The sequence below is a fragment of the Schistosoma haematobium genome, chromosome 5 (genome assembly GCF_000699445.3).
Source record: "Schistosoma haematobium chromosome 5, whole genome shotgun sequence".
NCBI lineage: Eukaryota > Metazoa > Platyhelminthes > Trematoda > Strigeidida > Schistosomatidae > Schistosoma > Schistosoma haematobium.
This window is the reverse complement of record NC_067200.1, coordinates 2,199,666-2,224,149: the sequence shown is the minus strand read 5'-3', so window position 1 is coordinate 2,224,149 and position 24,484 is coordinate 2,199,666. Positions and strand designations below refer to the sequence as shown.

At 33.5% G+C, this 24,484-nt stretch overlaps 1 protein-coding gene across 1 annotated transcript in view; it reads left to right on the top strand.

Moving 5' to 3' along the window:
- MS3_00011100 (uncharacterized protein) overlaps positions 1–24,484 on the top strand; it is a gene marked incomplete at both ends in the record, with an annotated part of 78,261 nt that overhangs the window by 15,657 nt on the left and 38,120 nt on the right. The window contains 4 exons of the mRNA XM_051219506.1: positions 12,209–12,490; positions 15,501–15,578; positions 20,098–20,206; positions 24,116–24,267. Of these exons, the coding sequence (XP_051064666.1) occupies positions 12,209–12,490; positions 15,501–15,578; positions 20,098–20,206; positions 24,116–24,267 (621 nt within the window). The remainder of the gene's footprint in view (positions 1–12,208; positions 12,491–15,500; positions 15,579–20,097; positions 20,207–24,115; positions 24,268–24,484) is intronic.

Here is a 24,484-nt window from a genome sequence, read left to right as displayed (position 1 = left end):
GAAGTATAATCATCGTTGTAAGTTGTAAACAACCGAAAAGTGACAACTGATCTGATAACTCTACAATCATTCTAGAACTGATCTCCAAATGTTTCCCAACCAAATTCAACTCATGACGTACATCATCTTCAGTATAATAACTGACTTTGATCTTTAAAATTCATAGTTTCGATTCTATTTTGACGGCGATGATGATGATGATGATGATGATGATGATGATGATGAATGATAATAGAATATCCAGAGTAATGTATTAATATTGCATACCTCTACATACCTTCACAATAGGTAACTAACTATCTGTGAATCAGTTTAAGTAACTGTAAGTGTTCCAAATGTTATCTGTTTTCATTTGTTTTTGTACTGTGGAAATTGATTAATCTGTAGAAAGCTTAAAACTGAATAATGAATAGATCGATACTGTTCTCAATATAGTTTATAATATAACCAGATTACTCTATTTAATTTACTTATCATAATTGATTGCACAAACAAGTGGCTATCAAAACTTAGTAGTTAAGTGGATAACGCGATGGCGTTTGAAGCGAACGGTACTGGGTTCGAGTCTCACAGTGAACATTAACACTGAGATGCAGGTATATCCAGCTGACGAGTCTCAAATAGGATGAAGTGGTGCACGTCCTGGATTCCACTTCCAGCCACTAACCATCTTTGCTTATAATATTTATCATAATGTTTTATTAGGCAGTAGTCAGACAAGAAGTTTTGGAAACACATACGATATTTTAAGCTAGAATATGAAAAAAATGACTGGAATTTATTTTGCGTCTGTTGAGTTTAAAATGAATTGCTTAACACTTAAAATTTTAACATTTGGTCTGTAGATTATCAACGTTGATGATCTTTATCCAATGATTAGGGGGGCCTACTCAAGTTAGACGGGAACGGTGTACCGAACCAGTTAACTTCGAAGTCACATCTCGTGATCAGCACCTAACGTTGATTACTTTTTCGATGTATCAAGGTACTATGGCTACTTTGAAGACCGTACAATACAAATGACGTCATTGCAGAAATATATTAGTAAGAATAAGTACATAGCAGATAGTGAGATCATCACCGTATGGGCCAGTTCATGGTATACTATCAACGGATACGCGTTGATTGTTCTTGACTTTGTTCTTATCTGTTAAGAACAACAACTATGATACTATGAAATTCTTTAAAGATATTCAACAGACAGTCTTATAACTAGACTATTGAATGTTGTACACAATCTATCTCATCAATAATAAACATCATTTCAATAACTATTCAGTATTCTAGAACAAATAGTAAATAATTCTATGAGATTTTAGGTCATCTGATTTAGTGAATTACAGTATAGTTAAAATATAAATAGACAAAACATTATATACTAATGTAATTCAGTTTTCAAGTTGATCATTTCTAAACTTTGTCACATATATTCACTAAAGAATTTTATACTCATTTACAAGATTCATTGAAAACAAATAGGGTACATTTATTCATTCATAGAATCATTCCATTATACACTCACACACACACACACACACACACAAATACCCACACACCCAATAAGTGATTCACTATCTAACTCTTACATACTGTATAAATCTCTGTTATTTATCTTTTGTCTTATTCCCTCATTTATTTTATTATTGAATTCAATGTCTCATAGTTACACATTAATACACATTTACCTACATTTGTATCTATGCATTAGTTTTCATTGTAGTTGTCGACTCATTTTCATGTAGTAGCACAAAAACAAGAAAAAAAATAATTTTTTTTTTTGTAAACAAAAAAAAAATATGTGATTCTCAATCAATCTCTTGATGGACATAAATTTTAAAGAGCACAAAAAAAAAGAATAATCATACACATAAGACAAATTGAATAGAAACAAACAATCTTTGTAACTATGCTTATTTATGTATCTACATACAAAGTGTACTATGTAAGTAAGTAATGTAAAAGTTTGTTGTATTAATATGTGTACACTATGAGAAACTATTGATTGAGACAAGAAGAAGAAAAAAATAGTAACCATTGATTTTTATGGTAATATTTGATTTGATTTCATGAATAAAGTACACCCGATCCAAGGTAATATAAAGTGAACTGAGATGAAATTCGATTGATTGATTGATTGATTGATTCATTGATTGATATTATGTAATATCATATTATGTAACTTTCTATAACTTGAATGTTTATAGATTTATCAGTTTAGTAGTTGTGGAGATTGTTAAACTTTTGATTGAACTCATGAACCGATTGATGTTAGATCACCATTGAAAACCTGGAAGCACTGGATGGCCGTTTCGTCCTATTGTGGGAATCCCCAGCAGTGCGCATCCACGACCCCGCTCACGGGATTCGGACCCAGGGCCTTCAGTCTCACGTGCGGACGCCTAACCTACTGGACCACTGAGCCGGCATCCAATGGTGTTAATGTGTAACTTCAACCAATCCACGAAGTTGCGCTACCATCTTCCATTTTACTGAGGTACATTTAAAATGATTTAAGGCTTATATGAAAGTATCGAAATACCTTGGTTCAGTCGAAAGCGGGAAAAATCAACTCTCTTTCTTGTAATGCTTTCATATAGCAAAGCGTATACAGCTACTCACAATTGATTGATCACTGGGTGGTGATCAGTGTCATGTGTGTTAAGTTCTTCTTAGTGTAGATCGAATCCTATTGACCAAGTTGCAATGTGGCCACCAGTCTAGGTGACTCGACACTGCAGGAGGTCGGTTGTGGCCCGGATAGCTCAGTGGTAGCATCTCTGACTGTGGAGCTGGATAACACGAGGTCGGATGCGTCAGGGAGCACCAGTTCCCTTAAGATTATAGGTACACCTTGCTGACGAGTGCCAAGTAGCACGAAACCCGGGTCCAGGGTTTCTTGTTGACTACCTCCAACCACCATCTAATGTATACAGCCACTGTAAACGAACTACTACTTACTGCCTTCTTGAGGTGAGGATGTTATTTACTAAATTAAGAGAATAAAAAGTACTGAGTATCCATCGAGGAAAGTTGAAAATCATAATTATAAATCAATGATGCATGTAAGCTTCAGGATCTTGAGGGAACGACTGGTGTATGAACCCTTTCGTATGTCGATAATCGCCATGAAAGTGAATCTTCTAACGTTTCCCCACTATCCTGTGGATTAGAATTTTAAGTTGAAGATTCGGAGAGTTTCCTTTTAAAAAAAACGATCTGACTTGATTTGGGGACCTGAGAAGTATTCCAGCACTCACACACCTCGAATGGTGTGGTGTGGTGTGGCGCTTATATATTTGGTACCTCCTTGTACCGATGTTTATATGTTTACATAGATAAATAAGAAGGTATATTCAATCCATATTCAAATCTATTTGCGTGTCATAAAAAACGTCTGTGAACAACATATCTATCCTTTCGTTCTTTGATATAAAATACTTTGCTTCAAATAGAAGTTTATTCGGTTAATTATTTTTATTCACTCAACATTTGGATAGCTATACAACAGTTGAGTATCAGAAGGCATTTTGTTTAAGACTTCTGAAGAGTATTACACTAGAATCACATTTACAATTGATTAATCACTAGGTGATGATCAATGTAATCTATGTGAGGTCCTTCTTAGTTCAGATCGAATTCTATCAACCAAGTTGAAATGTGACCACTAGTCTAAGTGACTCGACATTACTCAATGGTAGCATCTTTGACTATGAAGCTGAGTGAGACGGGATCTACTCTGTCAGGAAGCATCAGTTCCTATAAGATTACAAGTAAACCTTGCTAATGAGTGCCACGTAGCACAAAACCTAGCTCTAAGGTTTCCTGTCGACTATCTCCAACCACCATCTTGCTAGAATCACAAATTGAATTGAACTTACATTATTCAAATCTTTAAATGAATATCACTTTATTCCAAGCTAGTGAAATTAGTATTCATTTTTCCACAATTTTCAATATAATTATATGTGATGTCAGTTTTCATAGTACATCGTCCGTCAGTTATTATAACAAAGGCATTAGGAAATCAGTTTTATAAGTAGTTAACAATAAGTCATATAATTGTTACTGATTAATAACATTTACTCTGTATATGCAAAGATGGATAGTGACTAGCAATGGAATCCAGGACGCACGTTTCGTCCTATTTGGGACTCATCAGCTGTATATATTTCGAATTGAACATTGTTGAAAAAAATTCTCAAACATTAAAGAACTAACTCAATAGTTGAATAGTATCACGTTAAATTAATGATTTGAAAATTCTTAGTTCAAATGAATGCCAAATTTCTTTATTCATATCCAGTTACAAAAAGGTTTACAAATTATCATATTGGTAATTCATTGAAAATTCAAACAGATACAAAGTATATTTTGGAATATTCATATGTTTGTCAGTTAATTGAAGAAGTGGAAAGTGAATGGATTAGTATTTAGGGCAATAATTTATTGTAAGAATGGAGGTTTGTGAAAATTATACTAATTTAATAGTTGAATTCATGAGTCGATTTAAGCCCCTAATATGGCCGAGAGTGGGGAGAGTCATCTCTTCATCTCGAAATGCTCTCACATGACCACGTGCATACAACCACTGTTAAGGAAGTCCAACTTACTGCCTTCTCGTGGCATTACTGTTACTTACGAAATCGAGAGGACGAAAAGAGAATGTCTGGAGCTTTAGCTGGGTTGGTGGATATGGAGGATCTACCCACCCAGAGGAGTTGGGAACCCCTGATTCCAAACCAGTGGTGCACATAGGCTCCAAGATCCTGAGGGGACGAATGGCGTATAAACCAGTCGTTGTTCACCGGCTGCCATGGAACTGCATCTCCTAACGTAGCTCCACTACGTTGTGGATTAGACATTTAGATCAAAGGCTCCGGGTGTTGTCCCCTAAGAAAATCACCTACTTCGGTTCGGGCACTCGGATACCATCCTAGCCGTCACACAAATCCAATTATTTATGTGGCGCATATCCATTTGGTGCCTTCTTGTACCAATATTTATCTGTTTAAATAAATAAATAAATAAACAAGACTATCATGGAGAAACTGGAAGCATTGGACAGAGTTTTAGTCCTGAATGTAAGATCGTGGATGCACACAGTTTAGGAGTTCTGTACTAGGACGAAATAACCATACAGTGCTTACAGGTTTTCTATAGTGATCTAGCTTTATTCAACTCATGAATTCACTTCCATTACATTCATTTATTGATAGATTGATAGAAAGAATAAGTAGATATAGATAGATAGATAGATAGAAATATAGAACGTCTTAATGAATTGCCAAGTACATTAAAGTGTACATACTTCATGAAGTGCATATATATAACACAATTTATCCACTTGTTGTATTGTAAGTCTCATGGGATTTTAATTTCATTCATTTAATCATATTATTATTTCTTACTCTCTTTCTTACCATATCAATAAATGAATGATTATGTAACAACAAACTCAATCAAAGTAACTATGTAATTGTCTTTTAAAACAGATTACATGACATGAATTCATTAAACATAAGTATATAGATAAGATATTACATATTCAATAGATTTTATTACTACTACTACTACTACTATTACTACTACTACTCCTACTATTGTTACTACTGATATTACTCTTACTACTATTAATAGTAATAATAACCGTAAATTATCTGAATGATATTTCAATGTTTCGAGTATGTCATTCAATAATGGACATGAGTTGATGAAGCAGATATCTTATCTTTTAGAAAAAAAAGAGAGAAAAAGTAAACCCATAAAGCTACCGTTACTATGATTTCTTTTAAATGCATATCTCTGCTATTAAAATATAAGCATAGAGGTAAATCGATTGATTAGTATCTAGATTTGTGTATATAATTAGATGAAATTTGTGTAAAAAAAAAGATAGATCAATACATTGTTTTGAATTGAGATCATAAACCGATTGATGTTAGACAATCATTGAAAACCTAGAACCATTGGACGGCCGTTTCGTCCTAGTGTGTAACTTCTCAGCAGCGCGCAGCTACGATCCTGCCCCACGAGACTTGAACTAAGGACCTGTCGGTTTCGCGCGCAAACTTTTAACCTCTAGACTGCTGAGGTGGCCGACATCTAATGGTGTTCATGTCTAACCTCAACCAATTAACACCGTTGAATGCCGGCCGTTTCAGTGGTCTAGAGGTTAAGTGTACGCGTGTGAAAGTAAAGGCCCTGGGGTCGAATGCCGCTGGCGGGATTGTGGATGCACACTACTAAGGAAACTCACAATAGGACGAAACGGCCGTCCAGTGCTTCCAGGTTTTCAATGACGGTCTAGCTTTAATTGACTCATGAATTCATCTATTGAAATTTCTATAGTATCCACAGAACTCCTCTCTTATATTAATTTTATGGTTGTGATCTTCATTCGAAGTAAAAAAAAGCCGTTGAATAAGAAGTAGTTAACATTAGACTACTAACATAGTTTAGACATATTTAAGTGTAAAAGACAATGCCAAATATTTCCTAGCCTGTTCATTATGTCATCTGAGTGATATTCATAATGAGACAGGTCTCTACCAAGTACACTCGATTTGCTAATCGATTGAATTTATAAATGTTACTCATAAGATTCTAACACTGTAGTCTAAAGAGTAAGCACTTCTACCTTTAGTCGAGACCTTGATGTCATCCGTTCAGTCACTCGAGAATCCGTAGATGCTCAAACCTGAAGACGAGATAGTTGTGAGTTGGTGGTTGGAGGTATTTGACAGAAAACCTTGAACCTATGTTTCATGCTATTCGACACTCGTCAGCAAGGTATACCTGTCATGTTGAAGAAAGTGATGCTCTCTAACGGATTCGATCCCGTGTCTAAAGACGTCGAGTTACTTAGACTAGTGATCACATTGCAACTTGGTCGATAGAATTCAATCTACACTTAGAAGGACTTGACATACATGGTATTGATCACTATCCAAGGATTATTCAATTGTATAAATGAAATAATTCCCCAGCGCTTCTTGGTTTTTTTTATTCAGTTATTATTTAACTATTATGACACTAGAATCAAATTACAAAAATCAGCAGTTTTCATATACTGTTTACAATAAAATTCCATAATGTCTTAAAGATTATAATCTATTGTCACTTGATCTCCATTTGTTCAATATTCAAATCACAACAATCATAAAAATGATTGAGTTTTGAATATTAGTTACTTGTAAAAATGTTCCTAAACACACAAAAACACATCAGTCAGTTAGTTAGTCAGTCAGTCAGTTAGCTACAACATAAGACCTGGCATATATATGCATCGATCCAAGTTGCCACAACACATTAGCACAACAAGATGAACACTGAATTCATAGAAGTAGTTACTTCAATGGTGGTAATATATAAAAGAAAGATTGCATATAAGCATATAGTACAGGAAGAAAGATTTCGTACGTAGGAACAAAGATATGAAGTGATTTTGATCTCACAGTTTAAAGGACGACAGAGAGTGTATACAACTACACTATTGTGATCACTCATAGTCTCCAACCATTGGTTAGGACAATCACGCGGACCCCAACCAAGTAGTGTGCATCAACGAACATGGCTCAGACTAGAAGTTAGTGATTTCAAACACTGATTCCACATTTTGGTTTGGACGCCCTAGACTATCTTCCAACCATCCCCAACACTAGTCAGCATTGCGTGTCGCAGTAATCAGTGTTCAGGCATACGTGACACGTGTCCCAAACATCTCAGTCGATGAATATTCACAACCTCATCAACTGATTTACCATCATTCCTTAATACCCAACATCTAACCCCGCCATTACTTACCGATGTTCTCAGCAGATGCAAGCAATATTCCGAAAACATCTGTGATCGAATACTTCTACTCTTAATGGTCATGTTTCGAATCCGTAAAGTAGAACAGAACAAACTGCCATGCAGCATACTTGTCCATTTATTGATAGACATTTCATTACAGAATATTCATATGAATTACAAGGCTTCACTGAAAGAATAAATCTGAAAAAGTATAATTAATACATTGAATCATTTATTTACACTCCTCCTCCTCCTCCTCCTACTACTACTACTACTACTACTACCACTACTACTACTACTACTACCACTACTACTACTACTACTACTACTACTACTACTACTACTACTACTACTACTACTACTACTACTACTACTACTACTACTACTACTACTACTACTACTACTACTACTACTACTACTACTACTACTACTACTACTACCACTACTACTACTACTACTACTACTACTACTACTACTACTACTACTACTACTACTACTACTACTACTACTACTACTACTACTGGTACTGCTAATAGTAATAATAATAATAACAATAATGGACCTATTAACTTACTATGAACTTTCATAATTATCTAATATACATGGTTATTATCATATTATGTAATTCCTCTATTCATTCCATTGTTTTAACATGTACATGTCATCATGTGTTCGTAAATAATTGACTTTTTTAAAAATGTCAATGATTAGATAATAGATGAATCTATTCATTAAAGCATAGATTCTAATCTATTTGTAATCCAGGTTAGATTTATCACAGATTAATTTATGTGTAAAATGTTACTGAAATTCAATGGTAGATGATGATGCAACTTTTATGAATTGATTGAAGTTAGACATTCACATCGTTGAATGTCGCTCATCTCAATGGTCTAGTGGTTAAGTGTTCACACATGTGAGACTGATAGGTCCTAGGTTCAACATATCTCATGAGGTGAGATCGTGACTGTGTACTAATGAGATGTCTCATACTAGAATGAAAAAGTCGTCCAATACATCTAGGTTTTTCATGATGGTCTAGCTTTCATGGACTAATGAATTTAACTATTAAAAATGGAAGTACCAGATAGGTGTTTCATTCTTATAATAAAACTTTTTAGTAGTGTTTAATCCACAACTGTTTGCATAGAATCGAGTATACCTAATTCAGTGAAATGGTTTTTGTTCATTTTTAAATTAGAATCTGTTCGTTCTATAATGGATTTAGATATTTAAACAAACCGAAAATAAAAATGTTTCTTTTTCAATGATTTCATTTTTAAAATCTGTAATACTATCTTGTAAATTTGGATGAGACAAAAATAATAACGTGATAAATAAATTCAGTTGTATATCGGTTTCGTCGTAGTATGGGACTCTTCAACAATGTGCGTCCACGATTCCGCTCTCGGGATTCGAATCCAGGACCTATCAGTTTCACGCGCGAATGGTTAACCTCCAGACCATATAGTCGAAATCTAACAATGATAATGTTTAAATTCAATCAATACAAGAAATCTCACCACTGTTCACCATTGTCTTCAGCGAGTCACTCTTTCGTAACAGACATGGTTGAACTCCACTGATCATGGCTTCTCACTAGAACACCAGGAATTACATCTGATGCCAAAATGTTGTTATTTGTAAACAAGAAAGCTTGTTTAAGAACTTTCGTTTAAATTTGATTCATTTGTTTCACAGTAATTAGGCACCGACTTGATGTGAAATATTAAAGAGGAAGAATGTATTTGTAAAATCTCAGAGAATGAATTTGAAGTAAGTTGCTTGATAATCTGGCTCAAACTTTTTAAAAGAAGGTCATTTAACAAAAATCAGAATGATTGGTAATAAAGTGTCAAGCTGTAATCAGTGTACCAGTAAAACAATAAATCATGTAAACAAAATGCACAGTTGGCAAATTCCATCATGTTAATGGAGGTAACAATAAACTATGTGAATTGAGAAAGATTAATATGTAGATTAGGAACAATATAAACACAAAAGAAATTGGGTGAGGGATTAGAGGTTTATAATATCTGGTTTTGATGTTTGATGATCCAGTTGTGTGCCATAGAGGCTGGGTATACTTTTTTCAGTTACTTAAGCTCGGTCTTCTGAAGTTGATGCAGATGACTCCAGTTATGTAGAAAAATCGTAATCTAGTTCCTCTATGTAGATCCTTTAAAACTTCCTACAAAACAGAGCAAGTTTCATCTATTTTATTATGATGTTCCCTATATATCAAATGTGAAATGGTGACGCTGTTGATAAATTTCCTGACTCCTTTATCCAATCATCCTGGTACATTTTCATATGCAGGTAAAGATAAAACCCTCTGAGCACGGCCTACATAACTAGCTCCACAGGAATAATTAAATTCGTAAACACACATGAAAGAGCCCATCATCGGTAATCTACCCTTCATTTGTTGATTGAGAAGATTACATGTAACTTGACGGAGTAAATTACTTTGTTCAACAGATTTCAACAGAGGTTTCATTCATCAAAAACTGATCTCAGTGGGGGGGAAGGAGGTATCATTAAAAGCCGTGGATCATGAAACAGGTGTATTATCCCTCATATTAAACTTCTTAGCAGTGACCAACCGCTACCAAACTAGAGGTCATGGTGAATGATTTATCACTAGAAGCACTAAGTAGATAATAGAATGGCATAATTTCAATACACAGACTTAATTCTTTCCATTATTATTTAATACGATGAATTATGATTTTAATTTATTGGATTATTGAACTTAATAAGTAATTAATTAATCGATTTGTTAGTTAGTTAGTTAAAAGTAGATAATCGAATTGAGCCACAGTTCAATCAATCATTAATAAAGTGACCCTAGGAATAAATACAGGTACCTATCTTTAAGTTCATGTATAAAATTTAGTTCATAAATATTTCTGATATTACAGTATCTGGTGGCTCTCGGAAAATTTAAGTTAAATTGTTAACCTACTTATAAGTAAGCAATATATTTCAATTAAAATAACGTTTAAAATGATTGATTCATTTTTAAATAGAATGTACAGTTGATATTTAACGAGCTAAGTAATTGTATCAGTCTTTATAGACGTGGTGATTAGTTAAACGTTTCAGATGTAGTTTGTGTTTACGGATGAAACTGGATGATATACTAATTATTTTACACTGATTGCTACGTCTCAAGTTCCTCGATTAGATAGAGTATATGTGTTGAAAAGTTTCATAACAGGATAAAATAATATTAAAGTTCTTTGTGGTTTTTAGTGATTGATTGACTAAAGTAAATTCGTGATGCAAATGGTAGATTACTTCTATGTTTGTCATTTACTCACCTTGGATTTCAGTAACAGTTTATTTGCTCAGTAATTCTAAGTTCTGAATGCAGTAAAATGAAGTTTCTTACAAACGCATAACAACTTAGCGTAATTCAAATTCATGTAGGCAAAATAATGAGGTTTTTAAAAAAAATCAATCTATTTTTATCTACTCAAAAAGATCTAAGCCATGTATACATGTATGAAGATAGAATGGATATGATGGAATCGAGCAATAATGGTAACTAAGTATCTTCTAACCAAAAGACCCAAATATACATAGGTGAAAAGAAGGTGACATTTGTTCTGGCTGATTGTATGCATACTTCAGAGAAGAAGGTACTGTAGTGAAAAAAAACACTGGTGGGGACAATCGAATGTATTTGAACACGAAATTACAGAACATCTCACTAAAATCTAAGAAGCATACAGTGAATACTTAATGTGTAGAATGTCAATGATTTGTCTCCAACTTGACTGTTTCTTATGCAAATGTCAGTCCATCGTGTCACATTTCATTGTTCGTACATTTTCATATCAATTGCTTTCCGTTTCCGTTCTTTCTTTGTCGATCTTCTACTGAAATACATTTTATTCCTGACTATCATTATATACTACTTATGTGAATATAAGTAGATCACACAACAGTACTCCAAAACTAGGTGAAGCAATTCATATCATGTCGTAGAATAATCTAGTGGTAAATTTTGATCGTCCAGACTATAATTTATGGACGAACCAATCACGTATAAGATAAGAAGTCTAGGATTTTGACACGAAATTCATTCGGCTATTTCGGTAAATAAAATTTTAGGATTATGGTTGATGTTAGTTCATAATGAAAATCCTTAAATCTAATTCCTAACCCTTCTATTTCCTCACACTGATTTATAACCCTCATTTGGTCCTAGTTATTAGGTGGACACTCTCAATGTCACTTGAGTGTCACTCAGTGGTCATCCAAACATTATAGTCTCATCATTTGATCGATCAGTTTCAATTAGTTGATACTGATTAAGCATAAGATCAATATCAGTAGCTTATTACCTATAAAACTATTTCATTTGCATAGTAACATAAATATTTTTATTTTTATACTATTTCAGTACATATTCAAAGTTCGTACAGATATATTAATTGGTGAATTAAGAAAACAAGCAATTGAAACATACAATTTAAAAGAATTAGATTTTATTAATTATGGTTTATATTTACCACCAGAAAGTGGTAAAAAAGGCAAATTTTTACAAGATGAAAGAACTATATCAGAATATCCACAATTAGTTGCTATGAAATTAAATCCTTATAATGATAATCAATTATTACATGAAATAGAATCAAATGGATTAATGAATGATAGAAAATCTAAAGAACCTGTTGTATTAGAGGTAATTTAATCAGTTTATATGTATATAGTTCGTATTAGAGTTTAAGATGTACGCTTTGTCTCTTTTGAAATCTGATATCCGGATATACTTACTTACTTACCTGCCTACCTACCTACCTACTTACTTACTTACTTACTTACTTACTTACTTACTTACTTACTTACTTACTTACTTACTTACACTCACTTACTTACTCACTCACTCACTCACTCACTCACTCACTCACTCACTCACTCACTCACTCACTCACTCACTCACTCACTTCACTCACTCACTCACTCACTCACTCACTCGCTCACTCTCACTCACTCACTCACTCACTACTCACTCACTTACTTACTTACTTACTTACTTGCTTCTTACTTACTTACTCACTTCACTTACTTACTTACTTACTTGCTTGCTTACTTACTTACTTACTTACTTACTTACTTACTTACTTACTTACTTTCACTACTTACTACTTACTACTACTTACTTACTTACTTACTTCACTCACTTACTTACTTACTCACTCACTCACTCACTCACTCACTTACTCACTCACTCACTCACTCACTTGCTCACTCACTCACTTACTCACTCACTCACTCACTTCACTCACTCACTCACTCACTCACTCACTTCACTTCACTCACTCACTTACTACTTACTCACTCACTCACTACTTTACTACTACTTACTTACTTACTTACTTACTTACTTACTTACTTACTTACTTACTTACTTACTTACTTACTTACTTACTTACTTACTTACTTACCCGCCTACCTACCTACCTACCTACTTACTTACGTACTTACACTTGTTACTCCTCGTTGGCAAGAACAGGCCGCTCACCAGCATTTTCCATCCAACTCTGTCCTGGGCAATCCTTCCCAGTTGCTACTCATCCTTTTCATGTCTGCTTCCAATTCCCAACGCATTGTGTTCTTCAGCTTTCCTCTTTCCCGTTTTCTTTCATGTTTCCAAGTTAGGGCTTGCCTTGTAATACAGTTTAATAGTTTTCGTAATGTATGTCCAATTCATTTTCATCGTCTTTCAATAATTGTTTTTTCATCTGGAAGTTGGTTTGTTCTCTCCAACAGTAGGCTGCTGCCGATGGTATCGCACCAATGGATGTTGAGTATCTTGCGAAGACAACTATTCATAAATACTTGTACCTTTTTGATGATGGTTGTAGTAGTTCACAAAGTTTCAGCTCCGTACAGGAGAACTATCTTGACGTTGGAAATTCTGATTTTGATATTGGTTGAGAAACAGTTGTTTTTAGTTCCATATGTTCTTGTAAGAATGCGACCCTTGGTTTTTCAACCCTCACCTTTACGTTTGCATCCGATCCTCCTACTTCATCGATGACGCTTCCCAGGTACTTAGAAGATTCCACATCTTCCAAAGCTTCTCCATTAAGTGTGATTGGGTTGGTGTTCTCTCCGTTGTATTTGAGGATCATTCTTTTTCCTTTGTATGTTGAGGCTTACGGATGCAGAAGCTTCTACTACACTAGTTGTTTTCATCTGCTTTGTTCTTGTTTATGGGATAGGATGTCTGGATATACCAGCTTCTAAATATTAGCATTCACGTTGAAATTAGAAAATCAGTACATCAATAAAGATTAGATTCAGTCTTTAACATCTACAATGAAAATATACATGTGGTATTATAGTGAATGAAGAGTTCATAGGAATAATCAATTTACTGTACAATGTAAAACTACAGAGTGTTTTCCTAAAATATGAGAATCATACATTGAATACATTATATGCATATCTTCCTCTATTTATACTTTACATAACTCATGATTATTTCAATTTCATTGTTCTTACAATTACTCTATTCTTTCCTTCCTATTCTCTCTTCACTTCAATCTTCTTAATCATCTACTAAAAGGTATTTCACTTTCGATTGCTACTACATACTACTTATATCTATCAACATAAGTAACATACATCACATTATAAATAGATATGGTTAGCGTTTTTTTTAGCGAGTTAGTTTTCTATGGGATAGGGTCGCTAACCCTATGTCCGATCCTTCTCCTTCATTCGAGGTTTGGAACCGCCAGTAGCTCCAGAGGAGCTACAGACGGAGTTATAAATATATTTATTACTTATCTATTATTTATCATTAATTCACCATCTTCCTATTATCTTCCATTTATAAATATTCTACCATGTTAAAATCAATTGTATAATTTACTGTAATTATTCATTAAACCATACTTACAGCTAAACATTGAACTTATCGGTTAACAATGGATACTACTAGTTATATTAACAGTAGTATATATATATATATTGAAAGTTGTCCTGTCTGATATCGATCGTTATGAGACTTCAGACTTCAGTTTTGATCGTTTAAAATTCATCAATATACTAACTACATAAGATTCAAAAACCACTTAATTACTTACTTACTTACGCCTGTTACTCCCAATAGAGGAGCATAGACCGTCGACCAACATTCTACAACCCACTCTCGTCTGGGCCTTCCTTTCTAGTTCTATTGATCGTTCATCTCATGTCTGTCTACATTTCTCAGCACAATGTGTTCTTTGATCTTCCTCTCATCCTTTAGCGTTGAGGATACCAAAGGATGGCTTGCCTTGTGATGCAGTTGGGTGCTTTTCTCAATATATGTCCTATTTACTTCCATCGCCTCTTCTTTAAAAACTAACTTGACAAAAACTAAAACGACTTACATTACAGATTAACTTGAAAAAGAACTTGGAGAGAAATGTTGATGACAATATGTTTTTCGGAGAATGTTGAAATTCAATATTTTCGTCATGTTTTTAATACGTGCAGATGCATGATGACTAGTAGTGGAATCTAGGATGTGTGTCTCGTTCCACTTTGAGACTTGTCAGTTGAATGTATCTTCATCACAAAGTTGATTTTCACTTCCAGGCTCCAACCCCCAGTTATGTTTAATTTAAGTTTTCCTAATTTTTTTTCTCAAATTATTTAATGATGAGTTAATGTATATTTTGATATTCTTTTATGAATAGCTTCTACCAAAAATTCGTTTTGTTGAAGAATATCGTCTAGAAGGATCCAAATCAACAACTAAACGAATTCATTCAAAGGTAAATTCATTTATCATACATTTAATAAGTTATAATGAACGGATGACATTAGATTTGAACATGTTTTCATTCATCTACGTTAAATATTATAATGTGTTAAGCGTTCATGCTCGAAACCGAAGGTTCTAGGTCTGACTCACTCGATGCGGGATCATGGATGTGCACTGCTATGCAGTAGTCCCACAATAGAACGAAACGGCCATCCAGTGCTTCCAGGTTTTCAGTGGTAGTTTCGCACCAATCGGTTCATGATCTGAATCAATAAATTTTATTATTTCAAATTATAGACTGATCTTGATTAGACCACCACTAGAAACCAGGAACTACTGAATAGATATTAATTCTTAGTATGGGATTTCAGTATAGTACTCATCCATGACCCTATCACAGAGGATCGAACTCAGGAAATTTGGTTTCGCGATTACTCATAACCCCTAAGTAACTGAGTTATCGTCCGGCTAACTTCAGGCAATTTAAACTAGGAAAGTTTATCAATAAAATCTCCTTCACTAATAACAATCTTGTACTCATTTGACAGCAACTTCCAAATGCAGTTCCGAGAGTTTAAGTGTGAAATCGTAACTAGTAGAGCTCAGCCATGTTGGGTTTTAGCCAGTTATCTACCTTGGGCAAGGAAAAGCTGTCATGCAATATCGCAAATTGATCACAGATAAACATACACAAAAATGTGCATCAACTTATCTCTCTAAAGATTGCTGTATGATCTACATGTTCTGGGCTCGATGGGCACAGCTGAGGAGCTTCAGAATAGGATAGAACAGATATTCAGTACCTCCTTGTTTACAATGATGAACAACCAAATGAAATCGAAGTGTTTACATCACTGATTGACTGCTGTACAGTAAATTTATTGATCAGTCAATTATCCATTGATTTCCATCACTATCAACTGAGAGATTATTGATATTCATTTCATCATCAATAAGTAATGATTTCTTAGTTAGAACTTATTCTCTTGAATTTAATCTTGTGTATTGTCATCAATGTAGATATTAAAACTTAACAGTTTTCCAGTACTTCCAAATTATAATCAACCTGAAATATCCTTGAAAGTAAAATTGATCTCAAAATAATCTATTACTCATGATTAATATAATTAGGTTAAGATAAGTTTAGGATATAAACATGAATTATAAGCAAAGATGGATAGTGTCTAGTAGTAAAATCCAGGACATGAACCAGTTCATCATATTTGGGACTTGTCAGCTGGATGTACTTGCATCTTAGAGTTGATGTTCACTCTGGGACTCGAACCCATTACAGTTCCCTTTAAACGTTATCAAGTTATCTACTTAGCTATTAAGTTTCGATAGCCACTTGTTTGTGCAAGGAGATGAAGTTTATATACAGGAACATCCAGCTGACGAGTTACAAATAAGACGAAACGCGCATTTTGTATCCCAATACTAGCCATAATCCATCTTTGTCTGTAATGCTTGTGACTTCAGACAATATCGAGGCAATCCTCACTGGATGCACACATACTAATAAGAGACTGATCAATTGCAGTCCTAAACATCAATGGGGAGATCCAAGTGAAACAATACCAAGCGTATATAAAAATGGAAATTAATCGAAATACTTCACCGTATTATAAAACTGATTATTAAATAGTTGGCCCTGAATTCGGCCAGGGTAAAAGAAGCGGCTGAACATATTTCTTTTGGATGCAAATTTCGGGCTTTTGATTCAAATAGCGATTGCTCTAGCCGTCTTCAGGATTCTCAATTTGACGGAATTAAGTAGACTGATGTTAACACGATATATCATTACGAAAAATGGCTTCATGTTGGCTGTATATCCCGTCTGAATTAAATGAACTAAAATGGAGCTGTTTTAACCTTTTTAACTACACCTTGGTTTAACCATACTGGGAGATGCTGATGAAGCGGAATATATAAATTGCTAGAACATCTAACATTGTAGCGTACTTTACAGCAGCAGTTGAATTGTTAGATATAGAAAGAAGTGGCATAAAGCAATCTTTCCCAATCATATGTCGTGTTAACAGTAGTCTGCTTAATTCCGCTAAACTAAGAATCCTTCAGACGGCTGAAACAACTGGTATTCGGATCAAAACCAGAGCTTTGCATCCAAAAGAAATTTGTTTGGCCGCTCCCTTTACAGTGGCCAACTTCAGAGCCAACTAGTTATTAATGAATTTTATACTCAGACAAAAGTTAAACTTAAATAATAAAAAATACTAATCTTGGGACATAATAAGCATTTGAAAAACCAGTTATATCCTTAATTGATTGGATTTAATAATACTGAAGAGTTTATAGTGTTCAGTTATTTGTTTAATGGCATACAAACCTTCAAATATTCACCTATCTATCTATCTATCTATCTATCTATCTATCTATCTATCTATCTATCTATCTATCTATCTATCTATCTATCTATCTATCTATCTATCTATCTATCTATCTATCTATCTATCTATCTATCTATCTATCTATCTATCTATCTATCTATCTATCTATCTATCTATCTATCTATCTATCTATCTATCTATCTATCTATCTATCTATCTATCTATCTATCTATCTATCTATCTATCTATCTATCTATCTATCTATCTATCTATCTATCTATCTATCTATCTATCTATCTATCTATCTATCTATCTATCTATCTATCTATCTATCTATCTATCTATCTATCTATCTATCTATCTATCTATCTATCTATCTATCTATCTATCTATCTATCTATCTATCTATCTATCTATCTATCTATCTATCTATCTATCTATCTATCTATCTATCTATCTATCTATCTATCTATCTATCTATCTATCTATCTATCTATCTATCTATCTATCTATCTATCTATCTATCTATCTATCTATCTATCTATCTATCTATCTATCTATCTATCTATCTATCTATCTATCTATCTATCTATCTATCTATCTATCTATCTATCTATCTATCTATCTATCTATCTATCTATCTATCTATCTATCTATCTATCTATCTATCTATCTATCTATCTATCTATCTATCTATCTATCTATCTATCTATCTATCTATCTATCTATCTATCTATCTATCTATCTATCTATCTATCTATCTATCTATCTATCTATCTATCTATCTATCTATCTATCTATCTATCTATCTATCTATCTATCTATCTATCTATCTATCTATCTATCTATCTATCTATCTATCTATCTATCTATCTATCTATCTATCTATCTATCTATCTATCTATCTATCTATCTATCTATCTATCTATCTATCTATCTATCTATCTATCTATCTATCTATCTATCTATCTATCTATCTATCTATCTATCTATCTATCTATCTATCTATCTATCTATCTATCTATCTATCTATCTATCTATCTATCTATCTATCTATCTATCTATCTATCTATCTATCTATCTATCTATCTATCTATCTATCTATCTATCTATCTATCTATCTATCTATCTATCTATCTATCTATCTATCTATCTATCTATCTATCTATCTATCTATCTATCTATCTATCTATCTATCTATCTATCTATCTATCTATCTATCTATCTATCTATCTATCTATCTATCTATCTATCTATCTATCTATCTATCTATCTATCTATCTATCTATCTATCTATCTATCTATCTATCTATCTATCTATCTATCTATCTATCTATCTATCTATCTATCTATCTATCTATCTATCTATCTATCTATCTATCTATCTATCTATCTATCTATCTATCTATCTATCTATCTATCTATCTATCTATCTATCTATCTATCTATCTATCTATCTATCTATCTATCTATCTATCTATCTATCTATCTATCTATCTATCTATCTATCTATCTATCTATCTATCTATCTATCTATCTATCTATCTATCTATCTATCTATCTATCTATCTATCTATCTATCTATCTATCTATCTATCTATCTATCTATCTATCTATCTATCTATCTATCTATCTATCTATCTATCTATCTATCTATCTATCTATCTATCTATCTATCTATCTATCTATCTATCTATCTATCTATCTATCTATCTATCTATCTATCTATCTATCTATCTATCTATCTATCTATCTATCTATCTATCTATCTATCTATCTATCTATCTATCTATCTATCTATCTATCTATCTATCTATCTATCTATCTATCTATCTATCTATCTATCTATCTATCTATCTATCTATCTATCTATCTATCTATCTATCTATCTATCTATCTATCTATCTATCTATCTATCTATCTATCTATCTATCTATCTATCTATCTATCTATCTATCTATCTATCTATCTATCTATCTATCTATCTATCTATCTATCTATCTATCTATCTATCTATCTATCTATCTATCTATCTATCTATCTATCTATCTATCTATCTATCTATCTATCTATCTATCTATCTATCTATCTATCTATCTATCTATCTATCTATCTATCTATCTATCTATCTATCTATCTATCTATCTATCTATCTATCTCTTGTTTTATTTTGTGTTAAAGCATCATCAAAAACGCTTATTATCTGCTATAAAACGTAATGATATTGGACGTGTTACAGATTTATTAGAACAAGGTTTAGATCCAAATTTTCAATATCCATCTAGTGGAGGTAATCTATTCTTTTATCAATAATATATTTCATTTATTTTACATATATATGTGAGTTTAAATGTTCAACATTACCATGTTTTTGTTTTTTTTCTTCATATCTGGAACCTGATTCATTGAATGTACATAAATCTAAATGGTGTTATGTATCATGAACATTCAACGTTCCATAGAATGTTTTCAATGCAAAATCTTGGATAAGCTTGTATATGTGAAAGAGATTTAGTTTATTGGTCTAGTTTTAAATGTCATCAACAACAATAACAAAAAAAGAATATGATGAAACCAATGAAATGGCAAATCATTTCGATTCACTTACTACTACTAATAATAGATCATATTCAGTAGACTCTTAATAATTTAAATTCCTATGTGATGATATATCTCTTAAGAGTGTTTTGGCAAGACTATAATTTATGGACGAACCAATTCGATATAAGATAACGAGACACGAATTTGGGCGCAGAATTCACATATACATTTGACTAAATAGAGTTTTTACATTATAGCTGATGAAAAACCTAAATCTAATTTTTATCCCTAACCATCAACTGTAAATGGGAATTCTAACTGTTTTATAACCTTCATTTAGTCCTAAATTAGTAGTGGATATACACTGCTGAGGAGTCCCATGCCAGGACGAAACGGCCGTCCAGTGCTTCTAGGTTTTCCATGATGGTCTAGCTTTAATTGACTCATGATTTCAATCTGTTAAAATTTCTAAAATCTCCACAAAACCCCTTCTACTAATTAGTAATTGTTCACTCTCAAGTTCACTTCAGCATCGCTCAAGAGATCGTCCATAAATGATAGTATCACCAGTGTTTTATTTGATGTCTTATTTGTATAATATGATAAAGATTTCCTTTTTTAGTGTTAAGTGTTTATACTACTGAAATACCATGTTTTTTTAGTTTTGCATAAATGAATTGAAGCAATAGGACTATTCATTTCTATTCATTACTCAATGGTAATTATTTGATGTTGAATGAATTGACTTATAAAGTCAAATAGATTTAATGTTCAGTTATCATCTTCAAAGTTTTCAATGTTCACTAAACATGTTACACCCCGAAAATGTTCCATCACATTTTCCATTCATTTATTGAATGAGTGTTAAACAGTTGAATGACAATTATATGAGTTTATCCACCAGTTATTCAATGGTTAGTAATTATTCAGGATCCAGAATTTCAAAGCATTTTTTTCGTTCATTGATTGGATGTAATTTTTACTGGATATTTCAACTATCTAAAGATCTCTATTACATCCTGATGAGAATAATGAGTGGTAACTGTTGAAAAACGGGTATATAACCTCTGTTGTATTGTGGTTCATGCTACTTATATTGATATAAGTAGTATATAACACGAGTCAGGAATGTAATGTCTGGCAGGAGAAGATGAGAGAAGATCAAGAAAGGATGAGCGGGAATAGAAAGCAATTAGTATGAAAATACAAGAACAATGAAGTTCGAGACAATTATTGAACATTTCGCAAATCAATTATTATAGTATAGTTTTTCTATTTTACCAAGTAACTCTGTAATGTTGTGCTAAGTATAATTCCGTTGTTTTTGGTGGAGTTTTGTTCTCTGAGCTGGATGGTTTGGTCGTGGAGCTTTCATCGTTCTTTTGAACGACATCATCAGCACAAACTTCAGATAGAAGTGAAGTGTTTGAATTTCTCCATATGTGTCTCAAAGCTTGTTCTGTGCACCTCGACGTTGATTGGTTCTTATTGACCTTAAATTTGTCGTTGTTTACTTCTTTGTTTTGGTTGTGTCTCCCATTGTTTTGATTTTTGTTCTTATGTTTGTGCATGATTTTTCTGATTGGTTGATAAATTGGATTGAATTCAATATGCTTGTTGATTGCTGACTGACCTGAGTGCCAGGCTTCTAAAAATCATGCACAAACATAAGAACAAAAATCAAAACAATGGGAGACACAACCAAAACAAAGAAGTAAACAATGACAAATTTAAGATCAATAAGAACCAATCAACGTCGAGGTGCACAGAACAAGCTTTGAGACACATATGGAGAAATTCAAACACTTCACTTCTATCTGAAGTTTGTGCTGATGATGTCGTTCAGAAGAACGATGAAAGCTCCACGACCAAACCATCCAGCTCAGAGAACTAAACTCCACCAAAATCATCCACCTGAGCTACAAATCTTCTCCAACATCTCATAATTCGGTTGTCTTCATCTGTGTTCTCCTTCACTACAGTATGACTTCTACTAACAGTTACATTTCAAGCATTTAGAATTATCATGAATGTTTTATTGTGAATAGCAGTTCGAAATCTCGGATGAATTCTTCTATGAAAACTCACACTATTCTATGTAACAATCATTTAGTAAATGAACAGAAATGTGGTTCATACAATGGAAGCTGAGGTTGTATTTTAGACTCAAAGCAATAAGAACCAATAAGGACTCAGAGTTGACACAGTCAGTCAGTCAGTCAGTAACAACGTACAACTTCGTACGTACGTACATCAGTTCGAGTTGCCACACCACATTAGCACAGAGATGCAGTTGTCGATCCAAATCCCATAGTGGTAGAGGTAATAAGAGTATAAGCAGTAATCGGGAAGATTAGGGTTTGGAGATGTTATTTAAAGAGTATAATCCAGTGAAATAAATTTGGAAAGAGAAAAAAGAAAGGGACATGAAGCATTCAGAAGATTAGAATTTGGGAGAACACAAAGAGTAGATGCATTTGCGCGATTGCAAAAGATTTTGAGGCAAGTCATTCAGGGTCTCTAACCATCGGTTGCTATCATCTTGCGGTCTCCAACCAGGTAGTCTACACCTACCAACATGACTCAGTCCACTTGTCAGTGACTTCATGGACTTGTGCCATGTTTTGGTTTGGCCGCCCCTAGCTTTCTTCCAGCCTACTCCTATACCACTGAACATAGCATGTCGAGGCAGTCGGTGGTTGGGCATACGTAACACGTATCCCAGCCATCTCAACTGATGAAGTTTCACTACTTCATCAATTGATTTGTCATCCTTACCTAGTACCCGTTTCCTAACAACTGTGTAACTTACTCTATTGTCCCAGGATATACGAGCAATGCTTCAAAGACACCTATGATCAAATACTAGTAGCCTACGGATATCCTCTACTCCTACCAGTCATGTTTCACTGCCATAAAGTAGGACGGAACGAACTGCTGCGCAGTAAACACGTCCTTTGGTTGATAGACGGATATCTCGCCTACGCCATAAATGACGCAGGTTGGCAAAAGCTAGTCAAGCCTTCTGTATCCGTGCTGAGATTTCGTCACACACTAAACCACAAGGGCTGATGAGACTTCCAAGATAAGTGAAGCGGTCAACACACTCAACTACTTCACTCCCTATCACTAGTTCGGGTGTCGATGTGACCCAATCCTGAAGCAACATTTTGCATTTCGAGGGAGAGAATCGCATCCCGAACATGCTTGCATTGTTGCTTAGAGTGGTCAGAAGACTCTGCATTTTGTCAGCGTCTTCACCAAATAAAACTATGTCATCTGCATATTCTAAGTCAACAAGTGAACCTCCCGGTAGAAGTTCAACCCCTGTAAATTTAGATGAGGAGAGTGTTATCTCTAAAAGTACGTCGACCACAAAGTTGAACAAGAATGGGGAGAGTGGACAGCCCTGACGAGTTGACACAATATTGCTTATGTTGATTAACACGTCATTGGGTTTTACCCAGTGCCAAGATCGAATAAGTCGGTGTTCTGATTGACGATTTATTCAAATGGTAATTAACAGGGCAATAATTAGAATACACTGTATTGTTCACATACCATTTATATAATTAAGGGTGAGTGGGTGTGTGTGAGTAACTTTCATCAAACTATAATTATTCTTATAAATAAATATGATTTCATTTGTTACTTTCAGTAATCCCATTAGGTTGTGCAGCAGAATTGACTGATCCACGTGAAATGATATTACAACTTGTTAATGCTGGAGCACATTTAGATTATCGTGATTCAGATACAATGACTGCATTACATAGAGCTGCAATCAATGGAAATTTAAAAGCTATTGAGGTAAATTGTAATGATTGTCATTAATTTGGTTTCTTTTTTCTAAATAAACATTAAATATGGTCAATTAACATGGTAATGAATGAGAACATAAGTGTGGGGAACAAAATTACATAACATCTTAGTATAATCTGAGAATCATACAGTAAATAATTCATTTGTAAAATATCAATGAATCATCTCCGACTTGATTGTTCCTACATTTCCATACCAATCAATG